The 19461-nt window shown below is 43.6% G+C and overlaps 1 protein-coding gene across 1 annotated transcript in view; it reads right to left on the minus strand.

The window, feature by feature from the left end:
* Positions 1-3561: 3561 nt before the first annotated feature.
* Positions 3562-19461, minus strand: part of LOC139385543 (seizure protein 6-like) — a 136683-nt gene continuing 120783 nt past the window's right edge. The window contains exons 6-16 of the mRNA XM_071130689.1: positions 18702-18870; positions 15556-15722; positions 13766-13960; positions 13369-13507; positions 9638-9834; positions 8550-8744; positions 7659-7850; positions 4590-4784; positions 4412-4450; positions 4119-4227; positions 3562-3742 (exon numbers count right to left, since the gene is read on the minus strand). Of these exons, the coding sequence (XP_070986790.1) occupies positions 3562-3742; positions 4119-4227; positions 4412-4450; positions 4590-4784; positions 7659-7850; positions 8550-8744; positions 9638-9834; positions 13369-13507; positions 13766-13960; positions 15556-15722; positions 18702-18870 (1778 nt within the window). The remainder of the gene's footprint in view (positions 3743-4118; positions 4228-4411; positions 4451-4589; positions 4785-7658; positions 7851-8549; positions 8745-9637; positions 9835-13368; positions 13508-13765; positions 13961-15555; positions 15723-18701; positions 18871-19461) is intronic.

Here is a 19461-nt window from a genome sequence, read left to right on the forward strand (position 1 = left end):
TTACGAACAGAGTCCACAACATTTTCTAGACTTGACTCATTCTCAAATCTTTCAAGTTAAACCGCTCCCTAGTTGCAGTATTTTTGCTGACCAGTAGATGGTGCTGGTGCACATGACAAGACAATAGTGTGAGCCACAAGTATACAGCGAGTCACAGTTTCCCCAGCAGTTATTAATATATCTGTGCCAGTTATTCCCAATCGCTGTCTGTTACAAATGTCTGCTGATATCAGAAAATGTTAGACTATTGTTCATACATAAATTACCTGGCTATAGATGGTACCAGACCACAGTGCATGTTGATCGTCTTGTCTACACTGGTAATCTTACCCAGGGTTGGTATAAGGGCCTATAGGGGCAAATATAATGTATAGGGAACAGTATACATTTATGTAGCCTATACAGGAAGACCACCCCTTCACCACTACACTGGGCATAAGTCTGTTACACTCTGAACTACACACTAGTACCCTACACCGGACACGAGTCTGCTACAGCTACAGCTCCAAACCCTCTACACCAGGGCTGCCCAACCCTCTTCCTGGAGATCTACTCTCCTGTAGGTTTTCAGTCCAACCCTAATTTAGCGTATCTGATTTAGCTAGTCAAGGTCTTGTTGAGCAGCTAATTTGTATAATCAGGTGTGTTAAATTAGGGTTGGACTGAAAACCAACAGGACAGTAGATTTCCAGGAAGAGGGTTGGGCAGCCCTGCTCTACACTGTCAGAGGAAGCTCCATTCATGTATACTTTACTTACTTTGACTCATTAAGGAGCATAGGTCATCTGACAAAAATTTCCTCCAGTGTGCTCTGTTATGCTGTTTTCTCAACTTCTTTCTCGGTGTTATGCAGTTTTCTCAACTTCTTTCTCGGTGTTATGCAGTTTTCTCCACTTCTTTCTCAGTGTTATGCAGTTTTCTCAACTTCTTTCTCGGTGTTATGCTGTTTTCTCAACTTCTTTCTCGGTGTTATGCTGTTTTCTCAACTTCTTTCTCGGTGTTATGCTGTTTTCTCAACTTCTTTCTCGGTGTTATGCTGTTTTCTCAACTTCTTTCTCGGTGTTATGCAGTTTTCTCCACTTCTTTAAAGGAAGTTCTTGCTTCTTTCAGCTCTGCTTTATTCATGTATAATTATCAGGGCAATTCAGATGAACGACTCAGAGGGAAAAATGGTAAACTGCACCTTGAAGTGAACCAGTAATCCTTAATAAATGAATTAATAAGATTGTGTCAAAAGAAATTCTGAATAGTAACTTTATTGAGGATGTGTTTTGTTCATGAAGTTGATTAATCAGTATATATACAAAGCATCAAAACTAGATTATAGAATTATAATATTGTCATCATACCTGTTTGTATGAATAAATATTAAAATGTGACAATGATAAAAAAAAATTGAGTTTGAATGGTGATGCATTCTCCTACAGAATCAGCTATATTATTTTTGGCAAATACATTGCATCAGTTTTTGAGAATTCCCCAATCCACAAAACTGACTTCTTAAGCTTAACCTTCCCAGGTTTTCATCACAAAACAAATGGCACTAGAACTTACATACACTTTGCCACGGACTTTTCAGATGTTTGCCAATCCAATATCATTAATGAATACCTTTTAATCAGCATTTTGAAGACATACATACAATTGTGAACAAAAACGTGAATGAGAAGAAACTTTTTCTTTGCATTACTATATCTCTATTTTATGATCCATATGAAATCAACAATGTAATAATCTAAACTGAACCAATGACGTATCAGAAATATACATGTTATGAACATAGCTTAAAAAGGGCCTTTAATTTAAGGCACATTCTGATGTTTTTAATCATATGAGGTTGCACTAAAAAAAGAGGTGTGTTTACATGTTTTTGAGAGGGTTATCTTTGCAATTTGGAGATACTGTACAAAAAAATGAAAATATGTTTCAATTGTCCAGTGTATTTGAAAGCTTTAAGAGTCCATCAAGTTATTATGATATCCCTCCAATCATCACTTGAATAATCTAGCTCTATTGTGATTTGCCTTCTCTCAAAATAAAAATGCCCTACAAGCTGTGTGAAAAACATATCCTGTTGTATTTACACATTGTATTTTTCAGACTACATACATTTTTCGGACTAGATACAGCATTTCCCATTTGTGAGGTTCCACATTGGACTGACGTCTTTAGGGTTTGATCATATCAGGATACAAACTGTACAAACACTGCTGTTAGGCCATTGCTGTTGAAGCTCTACAAAAATAATCATGTTTTCAAGTCTTTGCAGTGATGGCCAATTTCCACTGTGGGCTGGGCAGAGATATGTTCAGCAGACAGAGGAAAAGGTGGAGGCAAGTAAAGAGCGGTGTGTGTTATCAGACAGTGGAGTGTAGACAAAATTCCACTAGGCAAACCGGCTTGAGACCAGACCTGTCAATGCTGAAACACATAGTCCAGCCTCTAGATGGAAACCTCATACTCTCTTGTGTCCTGTGAAATGAGGACAGAGTTCTGAATTAGGAACAAGCTTGTACACAAGAAGGTATAGGGAGACTGAGAAGTACAGTAGACCACATTTATACTATGATCACAAACGCCATTCCTCTTTTTGTGAACGAGCCATGTGATAACTGACATCTGTTTGTAGACTATGATAGGGATATCACAGAGATACATTTTGTGTGTGGAGGTGGTCAGCCCAAACTGTGAGGCTTTTCCATTTTCTCCTGAGAGGAGACAATGACTTTGAATGGTCTATACACACCATTCACATACATCCAGTATATATTTATTTATATTCAAGACTCTGACATTGCTCATTCTGATATGTCTTAATTTCTTGTTCGTTCTAGTAATTGTTTTCACTTTTAGATTGTGTGTGTATTGTATTTTATTGCTAGATATTGTTGGAGCTAGAAACATAAGCATTTCGCTGCACCTGCGATAACATCTGTAAAACTGTGTATGCGACCAATAAACTTTGATTATATTTTTTAGTTGATTTGAGAGGTTTACCCCTCTCCTCCTGACCCATTTTTAAATGTGCTCAACCTACTGTGGGCTTTAGTTTAATAAGCTCGCACTGTGTAATAGGTTCAGGCTGCAGAATCAGTGTGGAATTGATGAAGACTGACTGACAGACACACTGGAGGCTTAATAAGCAGGTTGTAGCCTAGCGCTTGGGCTCACCTCGTTGTTCTTCAGGAGTGCAGTCAAGGAAGTACAGAGAAAGAGACAGACAGATAGACAGACAAACCATCATTATTTATAGCATGAAAGCATCAGACCTGGGTAAAATATTTGACATCTTTCAAATACTATTTGAACCCATGTCTGAAAACCATGTCATAGCACTGTCAAATAATGTCAAATTAACTAGGTAACCTTTTGTCTGTATCAGGTGTAATGAAATGGCCTTTATCAATGACTGAAGGTGAATGGAGTATAGCTTTACACCCCTCATCCTATTTCTATAACATCACTTAACGGGGAATTCAATTTGGTGAATGAACCTGCAATATGTCAAACCAGATGGTGCTTTAAGTGCATCATCTCATACACAAATGACAGTGCCTGAATTCAACCTTTTTGGGGGCTTATTAATTCCAACAGGCATCTTAAAGAACCAGTGAATATCTCTATAACATAACGTACTGTAGTCTCTGTTTCGTAGAGGGAGTTGTCGAAGGTGGACTCTCCTGGGATGTGGTCATATGGTAAGGAGGTGGACATGGGAAGATACATAGGCTTCCCCTGAACCCTAGAGAACACAGACATAGTGTCATAAGGGCAGCATAGTATACTTTACAATATTATTACAGAGCCTGTTCGGTCTATAGCTATTGGTTAGACTCAGTGCTTGACTTGGGCAAAAGTTCACCGGTGCGGAGTACCGGCACCTGAAATGTTCTACTGCTTGAGCTTCTGTTCTTCTTATAGAATATTAGTTAAAAAGCATTGTGGAGCTACTACACCTAAAATATAAACAGTACCGGCACCCAAAACGAGTACCAGAACCTATTTCAGTCCAAGTCAAGCACTGGTTAGACTACTACAGTAAGTACTATGGATGATGATAGCTTTCATACTTTCAAATTATTTTGTTTATCTATATAAAGTATGCCTACTAGACCTACTTAGAGAAGTAAAGGTAGATTCCGATGATGAAGACCATGATGAGGGCCACTGGTATAAAGACTGTTAGAGCTATGTTGGCTCCCTCCATGCTGTAGTCGGCACTGGCAACTGGTGGTAGAGGAATCAACAGGGACACACTCAACTGCTATGATAACCTAAAGATGCATTCTTCAATGTAGCACACTTGAATTGGCTGTGAAGTATTGTATTTCGTTTTATTATTAGGTCTTGATTTTATGTATTAATTTGAATGATGATCTAACATTTACTGTGTAAATATGACAACACTTACTGTCTAACCTGCGTTCATTTATAAACTCCTTTGAGGAGGCTGTAAATAAATGAAAAACATCAGAACACAGATGTTAAAACATACAGACATATATATTGTATATATTGTATATTGTTCATCATGAACTACTGTGAACTAAGTCTGTGTGAACTACACAAAGGAGAGTACATGTTCCTACCTCTACAGACAGGGGGCAGGCTGCTCCACTGTGAAGGGTGTCCAGGGACACAGCGGAGGACAGGCTCCCCTAGCAACTCATGGCCTCTGAGGCAGGAGAAGCGCAGCGTCTCCCCGGCCTGATAGAGAGGCTTCTCTGAGATCTGGGTGCTGTATGACGGGGTGCCAGGGTTCCTGCAAGCCTCATAGTTCACTGCTGAGAAAGGAGAGGACAGGACACACGCGCGCACACACACACACACACACACACACACACACACACACACACACACACACACACACACACACACACACACACACACACACACACACACACACACACACACACACACACACACACACACACACAGGCATCATATCATTTATTTTTCTAAACAGCTAGTAAAACTGCCAATCTAGCTAGTATATAACGTTCTGAAAACCAGGTGGAAATTTCTGTATTTCAGCATAGCTTTTCCTCATGGTTCTATTTAAAGTAATGTTCTCAGAACGTTAAGAAACAACTTTCTTCTGTGGGAATTTCAGTACTTCAGCACAACATTTTCTACAGGTTTCCTCATGGTTCTATTTAAAATAATGTTCTCAGAACGTTCAGAGAATGTTAAAGGTGCAATATCCAACATTTTGCATAATTTCAGTTTTTGTGACAAAACAAGCAATGTATCGTGTAGCGAATCATCGTACCATCTAAACCGCTGTGAAATATATTTTCAATTACAAAAAATACTGTATTTTCAGTTATTTGAAGCAGGTGTACAAAATCGAAAGTAAAATATGCAAAAACAATGTAACTTTTTGGGGGCGACCTGACCAAATGTATATAGAAATGTGAGTTATAGATCTGTCATTTTCATTGGAAGCATGTCTAAAAGCGGTAGATCAGTTCTATGTGCGCTATTTCTATGCTTTTACATTTTTGTATCTAACCTGTTTTTAACTTCCCATTCTTAAGTTTCATTTTTGCATTTACTTTAGGTTTTGTACACCAGCTTCAAACAACTGAAAATACAGTTGGTACACTGATTCTCTACACTCTGAGGGCTTGTTTTGTCACATAAACTGAAATTAGGCGAATTATTCGAATTTTAGCAACCAGTAAATGGCGCTGCAATTCCTGCATATTGCACTTTTAATGAAGTACTTGTTTCCTTTGAAATGGGGTCTGTTTGAATAGACTAAAATTAACAGCTTTGTATTTATTTAGAATTTTTATTTTTATTTAACCTTTATTTAACTAGGCAAGTCAGTTAAGAACAAATTCTTGTATAAGTAAAATAAAACATGGCATGCTGGCTCCATCCTGGTGACGAGGTACTAATTCCATGGATAGAGAACAGAAGATCATAGGTTTGAATCTCACTGACACCATGCCGCAATAAAAAATAATAAAAAATCTTGCATGATTAATGCTTAAAGGGACTGATAGAAATGTACAGAATGGTTATCTGGAGGAAAATGGGGGAGGGTCATGTTTTTACAATTTCAGTATTTTTTGAATCTAGTCCAGGGGACGATCATGTACTTTGTAATTGATGAAATTTCAATATTTCTCAGGGTTGTAGAATTAGTTGCTTATTAGGCTACATATCGATGTGTGCCCAATGCTGCCCCTCATCTCTGATTCTCCGCTGGGCGCGCAATATCAATTCTGCCTATAGGCTATTTAGTGTGGTCTCAATCAAATGATCCATTGCCTACAGGCTATGAAGTGCATGCTCAGAGAAGCACAGAGCAAAGCCGTATTTGTAAGATTGCTGCACAGCTTGCGCACAGACTAGCCTATAGCCTATGTTCTGTTCAGTTTGAGAAGGAGAGCGTGAAGCACGGAGATCAACTTTGATAGCTTCCTACTACCATAATTGATTTGAATAAAAACAATGTTTCTTGCCCAAGATGTATTTATGAGAGGTATTGACTTCACAATAAGCCAGATTCAAGTAACTTTCATCGTGGTGCTGAAACTTGAAGCAGCAGCCGTAGCACAATCAATTGGAAATGGACAGCTCGTGGTGCTGAAAGTAGGCAAATTTGAGTAGGCATAATTAATTTAAACAGTCTTCATTTTAATTAGACTTTACTAACAACAAGAGGGCTTTGTGTTGGAGCCTATTTCTTCCTAGTTAAGAAATAAGAGGTAGGCCTACCTGTTTGACAGATGACATTAGGCTCAAACTGAATAGATTTGTCAGTCAATTCCTCCACCCACCATACACTCTTTAAATAACAGCCCTTCACTGACACAGGGGTAGGCTAAGTTAAAACAAAGACTCAAATTGAGGGGGTATGAGAGGGTATACCATAGGCCTACCTTTTTATTTAAGATAATGGCAAACTTTGCTTGGGAAGTAATCTAATTCTGTCACTATCAATTGATTAAGCTATTAACTTCCTGTACAATAGTAGATGTTTAAACCCAGACAACTTTTAGGGAAATACTTGTATCCTGCGAACTCTCAACCTTCTAGCCTGCAGCCCTGTTTTATTTTTATTTATTTAACCTTTATTTAACTAGACAAGTCAGTTAAAAAACAATTCTTATTTACAATGACGGCCCACCCCGGCCAAACCCGGACGACGCTGGGCAAAATGTTCGCCGCCCTATTGGACTCCCAATCACGGACGGTTGTGATACAGCCTGGAATCAAACCAGGATCTGTAGTGAAGCCTCTAGCACTGAGATGCAGTGCCTTAGATTGCTGCGCCACTCGGGAGCCCATCAAAATGTCCACTATCAAAATTCCTGCGATGACATGTAATGCTTACAGGATGAAGAACAGTTTATAAAACTGCAAATCTAAGATAATAAAACCTCCCAGGAAAACTTTTAGGGAACCATAGCAAAACATTCTCAGAATCTCCCTGCAACCTAAAATGTATGTTCCCAGAACGGGCAAAATTTCCACTTCCATTCTCAAAACGTTTAAAAAACTTTCAGTTTTACCAACGTCATTCCCAGAACCAATGGGAAACCAAAAATGTATGTTCCCAGAACATCCAAGGAACCATGTGCTAGCTGGGAAGTGTGTATGATGGATACGTGTTATCAGGCTTAAGTCCAGGGGGTACATACAAACACATTTGGGTAGCCTCTCACTCCACTTAGGTCCGGAGGAGCCGTGGTTGTAGCAGGAGAGCAGGCTGTTTCCAGAGAGGGTGTAGCCCTTGTTGCAGATGTACTGGACTGTGGAGCCTACAGTGAAACGCGGGCCGGACATCACCCTTCGACTGTGCTCCACAGTACCTGGGTCGGCACACAACAGCACTGACACACAGACACACAGACACACAGACACACAGACAGACAGACACACACACAGACAGACAGACAGACAGACAGACAGACAGACAGACAGACAGACAGACAGACAGACAGACAGACAGAAAAAACAGAGCTTACTCATGTGCAGTGAATACAATACAATTTTATTATATTATTAGTATTTGTCACTGCTTATTTGTGGTTATCCGATGCGGCCAGAGTGGTGCCTTTTTCTAAGCTGGAGAATAAAGAGATCATCTCTGTGTCTCAGTCTCTCACAGCAGCAAACCACAAACCCAATCCTGGGCCCAGTAGGATAGGGGTCAGTGTGGTAATAATGTTTATGTGACAGACGTCCAAATGAGGCTCCAAACCCCTGTGTCCTGTTACCGGTCAGTGATGCCGTGCCTGTCACTGTGTGGGACGGGATCAGGACCAAGGACACTCTGTCACACTATCCTGTCTCTACTCCACAGCATCCAGTTTATCTGGATAAAACAGGAGTAATGTGTGGAGGAGCTAGAACACAGACCCTATTCAACTCACTGATAAATCGGTTTATAGAGAAAAAGGGTTGTGTTTTCAGGAAAGCAGTGAATGTTGTTACCCATCAGCCTCTGCTTTAGCCTGCCTTAACTGAAACTGCCTCTCACACCTACAATGCACCTTTTGTATGCAGGTGTGTGTGTGTGTGGTATTCACCTCTCTCACAGCTGGGCAGGTCTCCGCTCCAGGTCAGGTCCCACTGGCACATGAGCAGCTCTGTGCCCACCAGCTGGAAACCTGGGTAGCACTGGTAGGTGACCACTGTGCCATGGACCAGCTCAGGGTGGGAGGTGCTCTTCCATCCGTTGGTGATCTCTGGGAGCTCCGGACACGTGTCGTTACGAGGTACCTCTGTATCCACGAAGGAGGGAGAGAGAAAGAGAGCGAGAGAAAAAAGGCAACTACTTTACAGAGCTGGAGTGGTGTGGTTTTGCATTCAAATGAATGAATCTCAGGACAAACTCAATAGAGGACATCCATTTTGTTGGAATTTCAATCTAGTGTGAAAAGTACCACGCATGGGGAACTCTATCTGCCAGGCAGCATGGTTGTCCCTGTTCTAGCCACAGCAGAAGCCAGAGAGGGCAGGGCACCCTGCAGATGAGGCTAATGTAGACAAACACACGCAGTAATTGTGTTTGGGCCTCTGACGGGCACAATACCAGACAGCTGCACCACTTGGCTGGGCCTTTCTTTCCCTCTCAGTTAAAGGCATGAACAGACTACAAAACCACCTCTCTCTCTCTCTCTCTCTCTCTCTCTCAATCTCTCTCTCTCTCTCTCTCTCTCTCTCTCTCTCTCTCTCTCTCTCTCTCTCTCTCCCCACCCCCCCTCTCTCTCCTCCCCACCCTCCTCTCTCTCTCTCCCCACCCCCCCTCTCTCTCCTCCCCACCCCCCCTCTCTCTCCTCCACACCCCCCCTCTCTCTGCCCCCCCCTCTCTCCTCACCCTCCCCTCTCTCTCCTCCCCCTCCCCTCTCACTCTCTCTCTCTCCCTTCCTCCTCTCTCTTTCACTCACTCTTCTCTCTCGCTGCATCTTATCAGATGTCTGCTTTATGGGTTGGCTCCGCTCTGGTTTCGTGCCGACCGTGCTGATGGAAGGGGCCCCTCTGACCATGGAAGAGTGTCTCCTCCTCCTGAACCCTCTAGAACTCTCCTCCTCCTTACTCATCTCCCCTCTTCACTGGCCGTCTAGCTCTTCAACTCTCTGTTCACACACTCTCGTAACTCACTCCGGGGTCTTACCAAAGAAGTGCACCACAAAGCCGTTGCCATAGCCGTAGATGTTGGTTGCCGGGTCAGACTGGAATTGGATGGTGACGTCGGCCATGGAGGTGTAGATTTTGAAGTGTGGCCGTGAGCCACCGTACTGGCCCAGCACCGTAGCAGTCAGGTCATCACCATCATAGAATGTCAGCAGGTCGTTCTTCCCTATATTGAGGCTGGAGCACCAAGAAGGAAAATATATTTCACTGTGCACAATGAATTGGCCTTCACGCACACTCTCACATTACTAGCTCATTTGTCCTATAGTTTCTTTGTCTTTGTTTCCTGTATCTGTTTTAAAAACTTGAATGCACCCTCACTAAAATACTTTTCTTGCTTTGAGACGTTCTGTTTAATTTTCCCATTTACTTTGGAGCGCCATAGCTCTACTGACAAGAAAATAGAGCTATGTGGTAATTTGTCACTTAATTTTTTTTTTACTATTGTTTAAATGTGTCACCTGAGACAGAGCCTTCTCCTTAAGCACCAGGACGGGATGTGAAGTAGGGAGGAAATGACTCTCCGCCAGAATAGGGAAGTGACAAGTTACTCTTTCCTGTCTCTAATTAATCACAAATGGTTCCTAATAAAACTCATTAAAAGGCAAGCAATTGTACTATTAATCACTTTGGAGTTTAACAGAAAAAAAATACAGAAAAATTTGGCAATAAAGACAGTTGGTGCTGTAATGCAGTTGTGTGTCAGTAGTGTATTGTATGACATGAATAACAGAGTGTAAAAATGTCTGTCTTGTAAACTTACACTCTGTGAACGGAGTTCAGTTTCAAGACATTGAAGATATGATGCACACACGTCTTGGCAAAGATCAGGTGTTTCAGACTAATGAAATATCCGCACAGCTTAGCCTACCCACTGGGCCCAGACATCAATTCAACAACTATTCCACTTTGGATAAATTTCATTGAAATGATGTGGAAACTATGTTGATTCAACCAGTGTGTGCCCAGTGGATATTTTCTGCCGATGCATCTGTATTGCAACTCTAGAAAAAGCTACATCTGCAGTAATTCATTGACTATTGAAAATGCATCTCACCTCAACAGAGCGGGACAGATTGAGAAATTGTATCAGCTTGCATAAAATTAGTTGTGATCGAGTTAAACAAGCCTTTGCATAGCTGTGCTGCCATATCTGCAGAGAAAATCAATCATGCTTTCTATTGTGTGGCAGTGATTTGATTTAGTGTAATTCAAACACAGGCTCAGATTGACTCGGCTCACAGGCCCACATGCCTGCCACCATGTTCCTTCACAATGCATTATCTCAGACAACTCCTCATCTGTACCCGCATTTGCTTTTCTCCACCACTGAGAGAACTTGACATTTATGTCCAGTACAAGTTTCAAACTAGTTTGAGCAAAATTAATACCCCTCAATAAAAATCACAATTAGACTAAACACAGTCATTTGGGTGTCATGATGGCTCCCCAATGGTCATTAGACCATTCTCCTTTTATCTCACTCCTGCACCTCTTAGTTCCCAAACCTGAATGAACGTTCTGATGGAAAATCCTGTTTCTAGTTCTCTCCTCTCTGGCTTGTGAGATCTTGGCTGGACGGGGATCCAGATCCACTGCCTTTCACTCAGACTCAACTCTCAGTGCTAGGCTAACATACTCCAGACTAGCAGGCTCAGAGTCAACACACTTATCAGCGATACTTGTGATGGAATAAGCCAATGAGTTCTCCTGCCAACTTCCAGCCCTGGGAGACAAACCTAATCAAGATAAGTGCTATAACTAATATTTGATGCATCGATGCATAAAATATCCTGTCGCTCTTTTCACTAAATTCTCACCAAAGGCAAAGCACACTTTAATGGAAGCCAATATGGAACTACCAGAATCACTGTCTATCTTTCAAATCCTATTTAACTTGCAAACTATTTCAGTATGTGTGTGTATGTGAATGTATGCATGCACATTAACTAGAACTGCTGAAGGTCACATGCATGCGTGTTTGTGTGCAGGTGTTTATTCAGAATGTGTATTTCTGATAATCAAAGTTCATCAAGGCAGAGGCACAGCCTATTTTCATTCCCATACACTCCTAAACACTATTTAGATGTTGGACCCCTCCGTCAACATTTGGAGCGTCTGAACTTAGGCTGCTGAACTACACCCCAGGTGTACCATCCTCCACACCTGCATGTCGTTCACAACCCCATCTCCTGCACCTGAGCTCTTAACGAGCGCCTAGCTAGTACTCCTAGTTGGTCGGGATTTACCAGTCGTCATTGGTAGTTCCCCTGAATGAGTGTCCCAGCCGTCATTAGGGCCCCTGGTCCTGTGTGATTGTGGGAGCGGTGAACAGGACACTGGGCAGTGATGAATGACTATAGAAGAATGAGATTGTTCTCATTATCGTGGTAAAGTGTTCCTAAATCCTGGTAACGAGCTTTAGGAAGGCACACTGTGCAATGGTGTTTCAGAATGCTGGCGTGACTAGTGGGCCAAGAGGGAGGCATCAGGCATGGTATATGCAGGTTCATGGCACGAGAGTCTGTGTGTTCAGATTATCAGTGACTGTGCTCCAAGCACAATCACGCTTTGTGCAACCCTGGTTTCATCACTATGATCAGAGACTGAATGCTTTCTTTGAGGATATACTGAAGGATAACAGTGGTTTGAGTGATGTCGTTAAACTGAGATTGCAGATGTTAGGTTCTCATATTTCCCCTTGTTCACCTCTCAGTGTGTGCTGGTATTGATGTTCACATCAAAACTGGAGGAAACGGGGAGGAAATCCTGTAGATTATCCTTAGATAGCCTTCTCTCTGTCTCACCCACATGCACACTCAGGCTGAATTCTCATCAACGCTCCAAGGTTGAGCTGAACGCTTTTCACCAGTGTCCCTGAAAGTCATATCTGCCCAAATCGCGTCCCCTCTAAATTAATAGGAAATTCATTATTTTTACAGCTTCTTGTACCAAACATGGAGGATGCCATTTATTACAATGCTTCAGAATGTACAACCACAGTTGAGGCGTTCCGAAGAGAGAGGGAAGAGAAAAGAGCAAGAGAGACAACATATGCAAATGAGCCAGTTCTTAATTTAGGAAGCCAAATGATTGTACGCATGGTTAATCTATCAGGGTCTGACACAGCAGGGTCTTCTGTTCCCAGCCTTCACCTGACATCACTATCAAGGAAAACTCTCGCTCCTCTCCCCTGCTCTGCTCAAGTCAACCTATCTGATTCAGCAGAACATACACACACCACCTCTGTCCGAACCCCTGTGAAATAATTAGTTTCCTTTCCAGCTGGTAATTAACCTTTGTCTGCTGCTACTGATGTTTCCCATCCAAGAGCAACATATTATTTTATCTTCAGCCCTTTTCTCTTGTGATTTGTTTAACCAGTCACAGTGGGGTAGTTTTTTGCACTGGCAGTTTCTGTTTGAAGTCAGGGCCGTGTTTGTACATCAGCTGTAAAGCTTCTCCTAATGATCTGAGTGTAGAGATCTGCTGTAGAGCTCGTGTGAGGGTCAATATTCTTACAAAGGTTAGAGCTATTCTGTGGTGGAGCGTCCTCCACTTGAACTGCTATGGGAAGGGGATGTGCAGCCAGGACCTTGTTTTAAAGGGTTCCCATAGCTAACATCCTTTTTCTGCGTCGACATAAAATGTTATATCCAATGTTCAGGAGAATCTATAGTGTAGAACGGAAGAGATAATTAAGATACGTACACTTGGATGTCTAGCATGATCCTCCTGTCTTCCTCCACGTGAATCCCCCAGATGCAGTCCTGGCCGCTATCGTAGGCCTCCGGCCAGTTAGGAGACAGGACCACTCCAGCAGAGTCAGTCATCTCTCCACTGCAAACAGCTGTAACACACACACACACACACACACACACACACACACACACACACACACACACACACACACACACACACACACACACACACACACACACACACACACACACACACACACACACACACACACACACACACACACACACACACACACACACACACACACACACACACACACACACACACACACACAGTAAGCAAAAATACTCTGTGCAACAATATCATATGGCTCATTTCCTACACAGAACCAAAACACACAGCATACCTCTGCAGGCGGGCTCAGTCTCGTTCCACTGGGGGTTGTTGTGGTCCATGCACTCAATGATGACAGAGCCCTGCTCCAGGGTGTAGCCAGGGTCACAGGTGAACTCTACCACCGTCCCCACTGCCCACGTGCTGTCATTACTGGTGAAGTTACCGTACTTGACAAACGTCTCATAGCAGTGGCCCACTGCAAACGCTGTGAAGGAGAGAATATGTGGATCAACCACAGAAAAAAGGCCAGACTGTGTCACTGAGCCCCATGTCTGCCATAGGCAGCGGGCCATTGACTTTGCAGATAGCGAGCCGCTCGCTAGCTCGCTGCCTATCAGAGACGGAGCAGACCCAGAGGTACATTTAATTGGTGGTCTGCTGCTTCAACCCACTGACTGACATGTAATGGTTTCAGGATGAGAGGAGCACTATTAAAGCAGTTATACACGGTGTCAGATTGAACAGGGTAATGCTGTTAAAGACAACCCACACACGGTCCATTAGGATAAGCAGCGCTGCTCTCTTACAGCGTAATCCCATTTGCTACAGTAAATTGAAGCCCAATACAGATTACATTGATCTGATTTGATAATGACTCCAGGACCTGTGATGTGGCTCTGACTCCAAGCTCTGAATAGCCCTTTGAAAATCCACCTATGAATTGCCACATAAGTAGAGAGGATGACTGGGGATGAGCGTAGAGAAAAATGTAACATTTAAGAGTTTGAAGCCAAACTGGTCACTTGTTATGTTATGTTTCACTTAATTCCATTCCAAGTATTTATAGGAGGGAAAGAAGAGGAGAGGGCAGTGTCTTTTTTCCACACCGGTGCCTGGAGGAGTCTGCGCGATGCATTTCTTAAACAACAGTTTTTATCTCCACTAATTTTACACTGCTGGACTGTATGCGAGGGAAGTTTGAGTATCCTTGAGTGTCAATCAAATCAATTAGATGTATTTATAAAGCCCTTTTTACATCAGTCGATGTCACAAGTGCTATACAGAAACCCAGTCTAAAACCCCAAACAGCAAGCAATGCAGATGTAGAAGCATGGTGGCTAGGAAAAACTCCCTGGAAAGGCAAGAACCTAGGAAGAAACCTAGAGAGGAACCAGGCTCTGAGGGGTGGCCAGTCCTCTTCTGGCTGTGGTAGGTGGAGATTATAAGAATACATGCCCATTTAGGCCAGATTGTTCTTCAAGATGTTCAAACATTCATAGATGACCAGCAGGGTCAAGTAATAATTACAGTTGTTGTAGAGAGTGCAACAGGTCATTACCTCAGAAGTAAATGTCAGTTGGCTTTTCATAGCCAAGTACCCTTTCCAAAGACCTGAAGACTTGTGTTAGATACCCATGCCTAGTCGTGTGGCACACAGGGAACCTGCCTTCTACCCCAGTTAGTAACATTGGTGCCATGACCTGGATGGGTCTCTGTGAGATGGAGAAGGTCAAAGGGGGGGCTAGGGGTAACCGAGACCTGAAGACTTGCGTTAGCTCCCTTGGGGATGTGTGATTTGGCTCTCGTTGGGAGAAGGAGACCAAGGCGCAGCGTGGTACGCGTACATCGTGTTTTTATTGATGACACCAAAAAACAAAATAACAACGACAAAACACGAAAGCAAACAATTCCGTCAGGCACAGACACTAAACAGAAAATAAGATCCCACAACTGAAAGTGGGGAAAAGGGCTACCTAAGTATGATCCCCAGTCAGAGACAATGATAGGCTCCTAACCAAACCTAACCAAACACAGAGAATAACAAGGATCTCTAAGGTCAGGGCGTGACCATGTGTCTACCTTGGTATCTGATGGCGATGCCGGTGGAGGTGCCTGCACTGTCAGTGGTGAGCTCTATGAAGAGGGATCTGGAGGTGCTCACCAGGCCCTCGTTGGGCAGGTACTCCACCTCATATGAGTCATACAGCGGAGGAGAATCAATGTTGTTCCCATTTTTGATCAGAAGCCTGAAAGAGAGAAATGAAAACACATCAGTACCTGGTTGGATTTCTAAGACCTCGTAATATGCGTAGTGGGCACGTTCCTAATGAGATGAAGCAACAGGAAGGAATGTGATACGGTCGTACAGCATCGGGCTTGACTGTTCTGCATATAAGACCAATGATATATTTCAGTACAGCTGAGGAGCTAGCCTACTTACCTCATTAAAAGTCCATTTGTTATTGTCTCCAGACACAGTGGCTACCACTCATAAAAACAACATTATCTCAACTCAAATAAGCATGTCCTAGTCAATTCAATTGAAAGCATGCTTATCTAAAATGGTGAGGAAGTTACTTTTAAAGAATGACCAGGCATCCTCAACTGACGGGATGAGGTCCATGTCCTTCCAGGATACCCGGGCCAGGTCGATTAGAAAGGCCTGCTCACAGAAGTGTTTTAGGGAGCGTTTGACAGTGATGAGGGGTGGTCGTTTGACTGCGGCTCCGTAGCGGATACAGGCAATGAGGCAGTGATCGCTGAGATCCTGGTTGAAGACAGCGGAGGTGTATTTGGAGGGCCAGTTGGTCAGGATGACGTCTATGAGGGTGCCCTTGTTTACAGATTTAAGGTTGTACCTGGTGGGTTCCTTGATTATTTGTGTGAGATTGAGGGCATCTAGCTTAGATTGTAGGACTGCCGAGGTGTTAAGCATATCCCAGTTTAGGTCACCTAACAGAACAAACTCTGAAGCTAGATGGGGGGCGATCAATTCACAAATGGTGTCCAGGGCACAGCTGGGAGCTGAGGGGGGTCGGTAGCAGGCGGCAACAGTGAGTAGTTCGAACTGTTTGGGTATGGACCTTTGCAGGCTATCTCTGCAGTAAACTGCAACTCCTCCCCCTTTGGCAGTTCTATCTTGACGGAAAATGTTATAGTTGGGTATGGAAATCTCAGAATTTTTGGTGGCCAGGATTCAGACACAGCGAGGACATCAGGGTTAGCAGAGTGTGCTAAAACAGTGAGTAAAACAAACTTAGGGAGGAGGCTTCTGATGTTGACATGCATGAAACCAAGGCTTTTTCGATCACAGAAGTCAACAAATGAGGGTGCCTGGGGACATGCAGGGCCTGGGTTTACCTCCACATCACCCGCGGAACAGAGGAGGAGTAGAATGAGGGTGCGGCTAAAGGCTATCAAAACTGGTCGCCTAGAGCGTTGGGGACAGAGAATAAAAGGAGCAGATTTCTGGGCATGGTAGAATATATTCAGGGCATAATGCGCCGACAGTGGTATGGTGGGGTGCGGGTACAGCGGAGGTAAGCCCAGGCACTGGGTGATGATGAGAGTGGTTGTATCTCTGGACATGCTGGTTGTAATGGGTGAGGTCACCGCATGTGTGGGAGGTGGGACAAAGGAGGTATCAGGGGTATGAAGAGTGGAACTAGGGGCTCCATTGTAAACTAAGACAATGATAACTAACCTGAACAACAGTATACAAGGCATATTGACATTTGAGAGAGACATACAGCGAGGCATACAGTAATCACAGGTGTTGAATTGGGAGAGCTAGCTAAAACAGTAGCTAAAACAGTAGGTGAGACAACAACAGCTAATCAGCTAGCACAACAACAGCAGGTAAAATGGCGTTGACTAGGCAGGGAGGGTCGGATTAACTACACACAGAGCCTGAGTGCAGCTGGGGCCGACAGATAAAACAATAACAAGCAGAATGGAGTACCGTGATTAATGGACAGTCCAGCATGCATCAGCTATGTAGCCAAGTGATCAGTGTCCAGGGGGCAGCGGTGGATGGGGCAGGGAAGCTGGACTGGCGAGTATTATCCAGGTAAGGTAAAAGCCGCTAGCAGTGGCAAACAATGACTAAATAGCTTGTAGCTAGTTAGCTGGTTAGCTTCTGGAGGTTCTTGAGTGTGTTCTAAAAATTAAAAATAATAGCGATTCCGTATCACATTGGGTGAGGCAGGTTACCGGAAGGTATAAACAAATTAAAAATCGGAAAGAGTATGGGTAAATATGGGTCCAGTGAGTGTTTGGGACGCGGCGATTCAGACGGTTAGCAGGCCTGTGCTAACATGCTAACAGTTAGTAGGCCGGGGCTAAACAAGGTAGCAGTTAGCGGACCGGGGCTAAACAAGCTAGCAGTTAGCAGGCCGAATTAGCAAGCAAGGAGACAGCAAGGGCTAGAAAGTTAGCCTTTGGGGGGCGTCGCGATGGGGTGAGTCTGTTTATGCCTCTTCATGCGGTGACATCGATAGACATTACGGCCAAACAGTTCTATTTTTGTTTCATCAGACCAGAGGACATTTCTCCAAAAAGTACGATCTTTGTCCCCATGTGCAGTTGCAAACCGTAGTATGGCTTTTTTTATGCTGGTTTTGGAGCAGTGGCTTCTTCCTTAATGAGTGGCCTTTCAGGTTATGTCGATATAGGACTCGTTTTACTGTGGATATAGAAACTTTTGTACCTGTTTCCTCCAGCATCTTCACAAGGTCCTTTGCTGTTGTTCTGGGATTGATTAGCACTTTTCACACCAAAGTACATTCATATTTAGGAGACAAAACGCGTCTCCTTCCTGGGGGGTATGACGGCTGCGTGGTCCCATGGAGTTTATACTTGCATACTATTGTTTGTACAGATGAACGTGGTACCTTCAGGAGTTTGGGAATTGGTCCCAAGGATGAACCAGACTTGTCTACAATTTCTTTCTCTGAGGTCTTGGCTGATTTATTTATATTTTCCCATGGTGTCAAGCAAAGAGGCACTGAGTTTGAAGGTAGGCCTTGAAATACATCCACAAGTACACCTCCAATTGACTTAAATGATGTCAATTTGCCTATCCATTGTTTGTTTTTAGTCCCATCCTTTAGCGGAGCTGGACACACTTAATCAAAGCTCAAAATACTTGGAACAAAATGAATACTATTTGAACCCAGGTCTGACTGAACACTGTAGTGAATTGAACCCCATGACCAACATCCCACCTGTCATCGTCCTCTGCCAGGGCCACCTTCTCAAAGTGGACATGCACTCGTTGTCCCTCTGGGGCCTCCAGAAGCCAATGGCACGTCAGGTTGTTGCTGTAGTTGCCAGGGAAACCGGGCGACACAATGCGGCTGACCGTGGCATTCCGGACAATGCCACCACAGGCAGCTGGGATGCCCATGAAGTAGGAATGGGAGGAGAGAAGGAAGATGAGATAGATGAGAGAAGAAAAATGGGATGAGAGGAGAGAAGAAGGGTGGGATGGGAGGAGAGAAGGGTGGGATGGGAGGAGAGGAGAGGAGAGGAGAGGAGAGGAGAGGAGAGGAGAGGAGAGGAGAGGAGAGGAGAGGAGAGGAGAGGAGAGGAGAGGAGAGGAGAGGAGAGAATGATGGAATGGGAGGAGGAGGGAGAGAAGAAGGATGGGATGGGAAGAGAGGACAGAAGAAAAGAAGGATGGGATGTGAGGAGAGGACAGAAGATAAGAAGGGTGGGATGAGAGAAAAGGAGAGGAGAATGGTGGGATGGGAGGAGGAGGGAGAGAGAGACATATTTTAGTCTGGGAGAAACATTTGCTTAAATCTCAGTCAAACAGAATGTGTCACGACAGAGAATACAGTACCTTGGGAAACCATGACTAGAGATACATCCGGAGAACACAATGAGTCGAGGTGGTGAGTAAGAGCAAGATTTGAGCTTGTGTAAATAAATAAAAGAGAGAGTGGGTCTGGTATTGGTAACAGTGTATCACAACAGACGAGG

Source organism: Oncorhynchus clarkii, chromosome 27, assembly GCF_045791955.1.
Source record: "Oncorhynchus clarkii lewisi isolate Uvic-CL-2024 chromosome 27, UVic_Ocla_1.0, whole genome shotgun sequence".
NCBI lineage: Eukaryota > Metazoa > Chordata > Actinopteri > Salmoniformes > Salmonidae > Oncorhynchus > Oncorhynchus clarkii.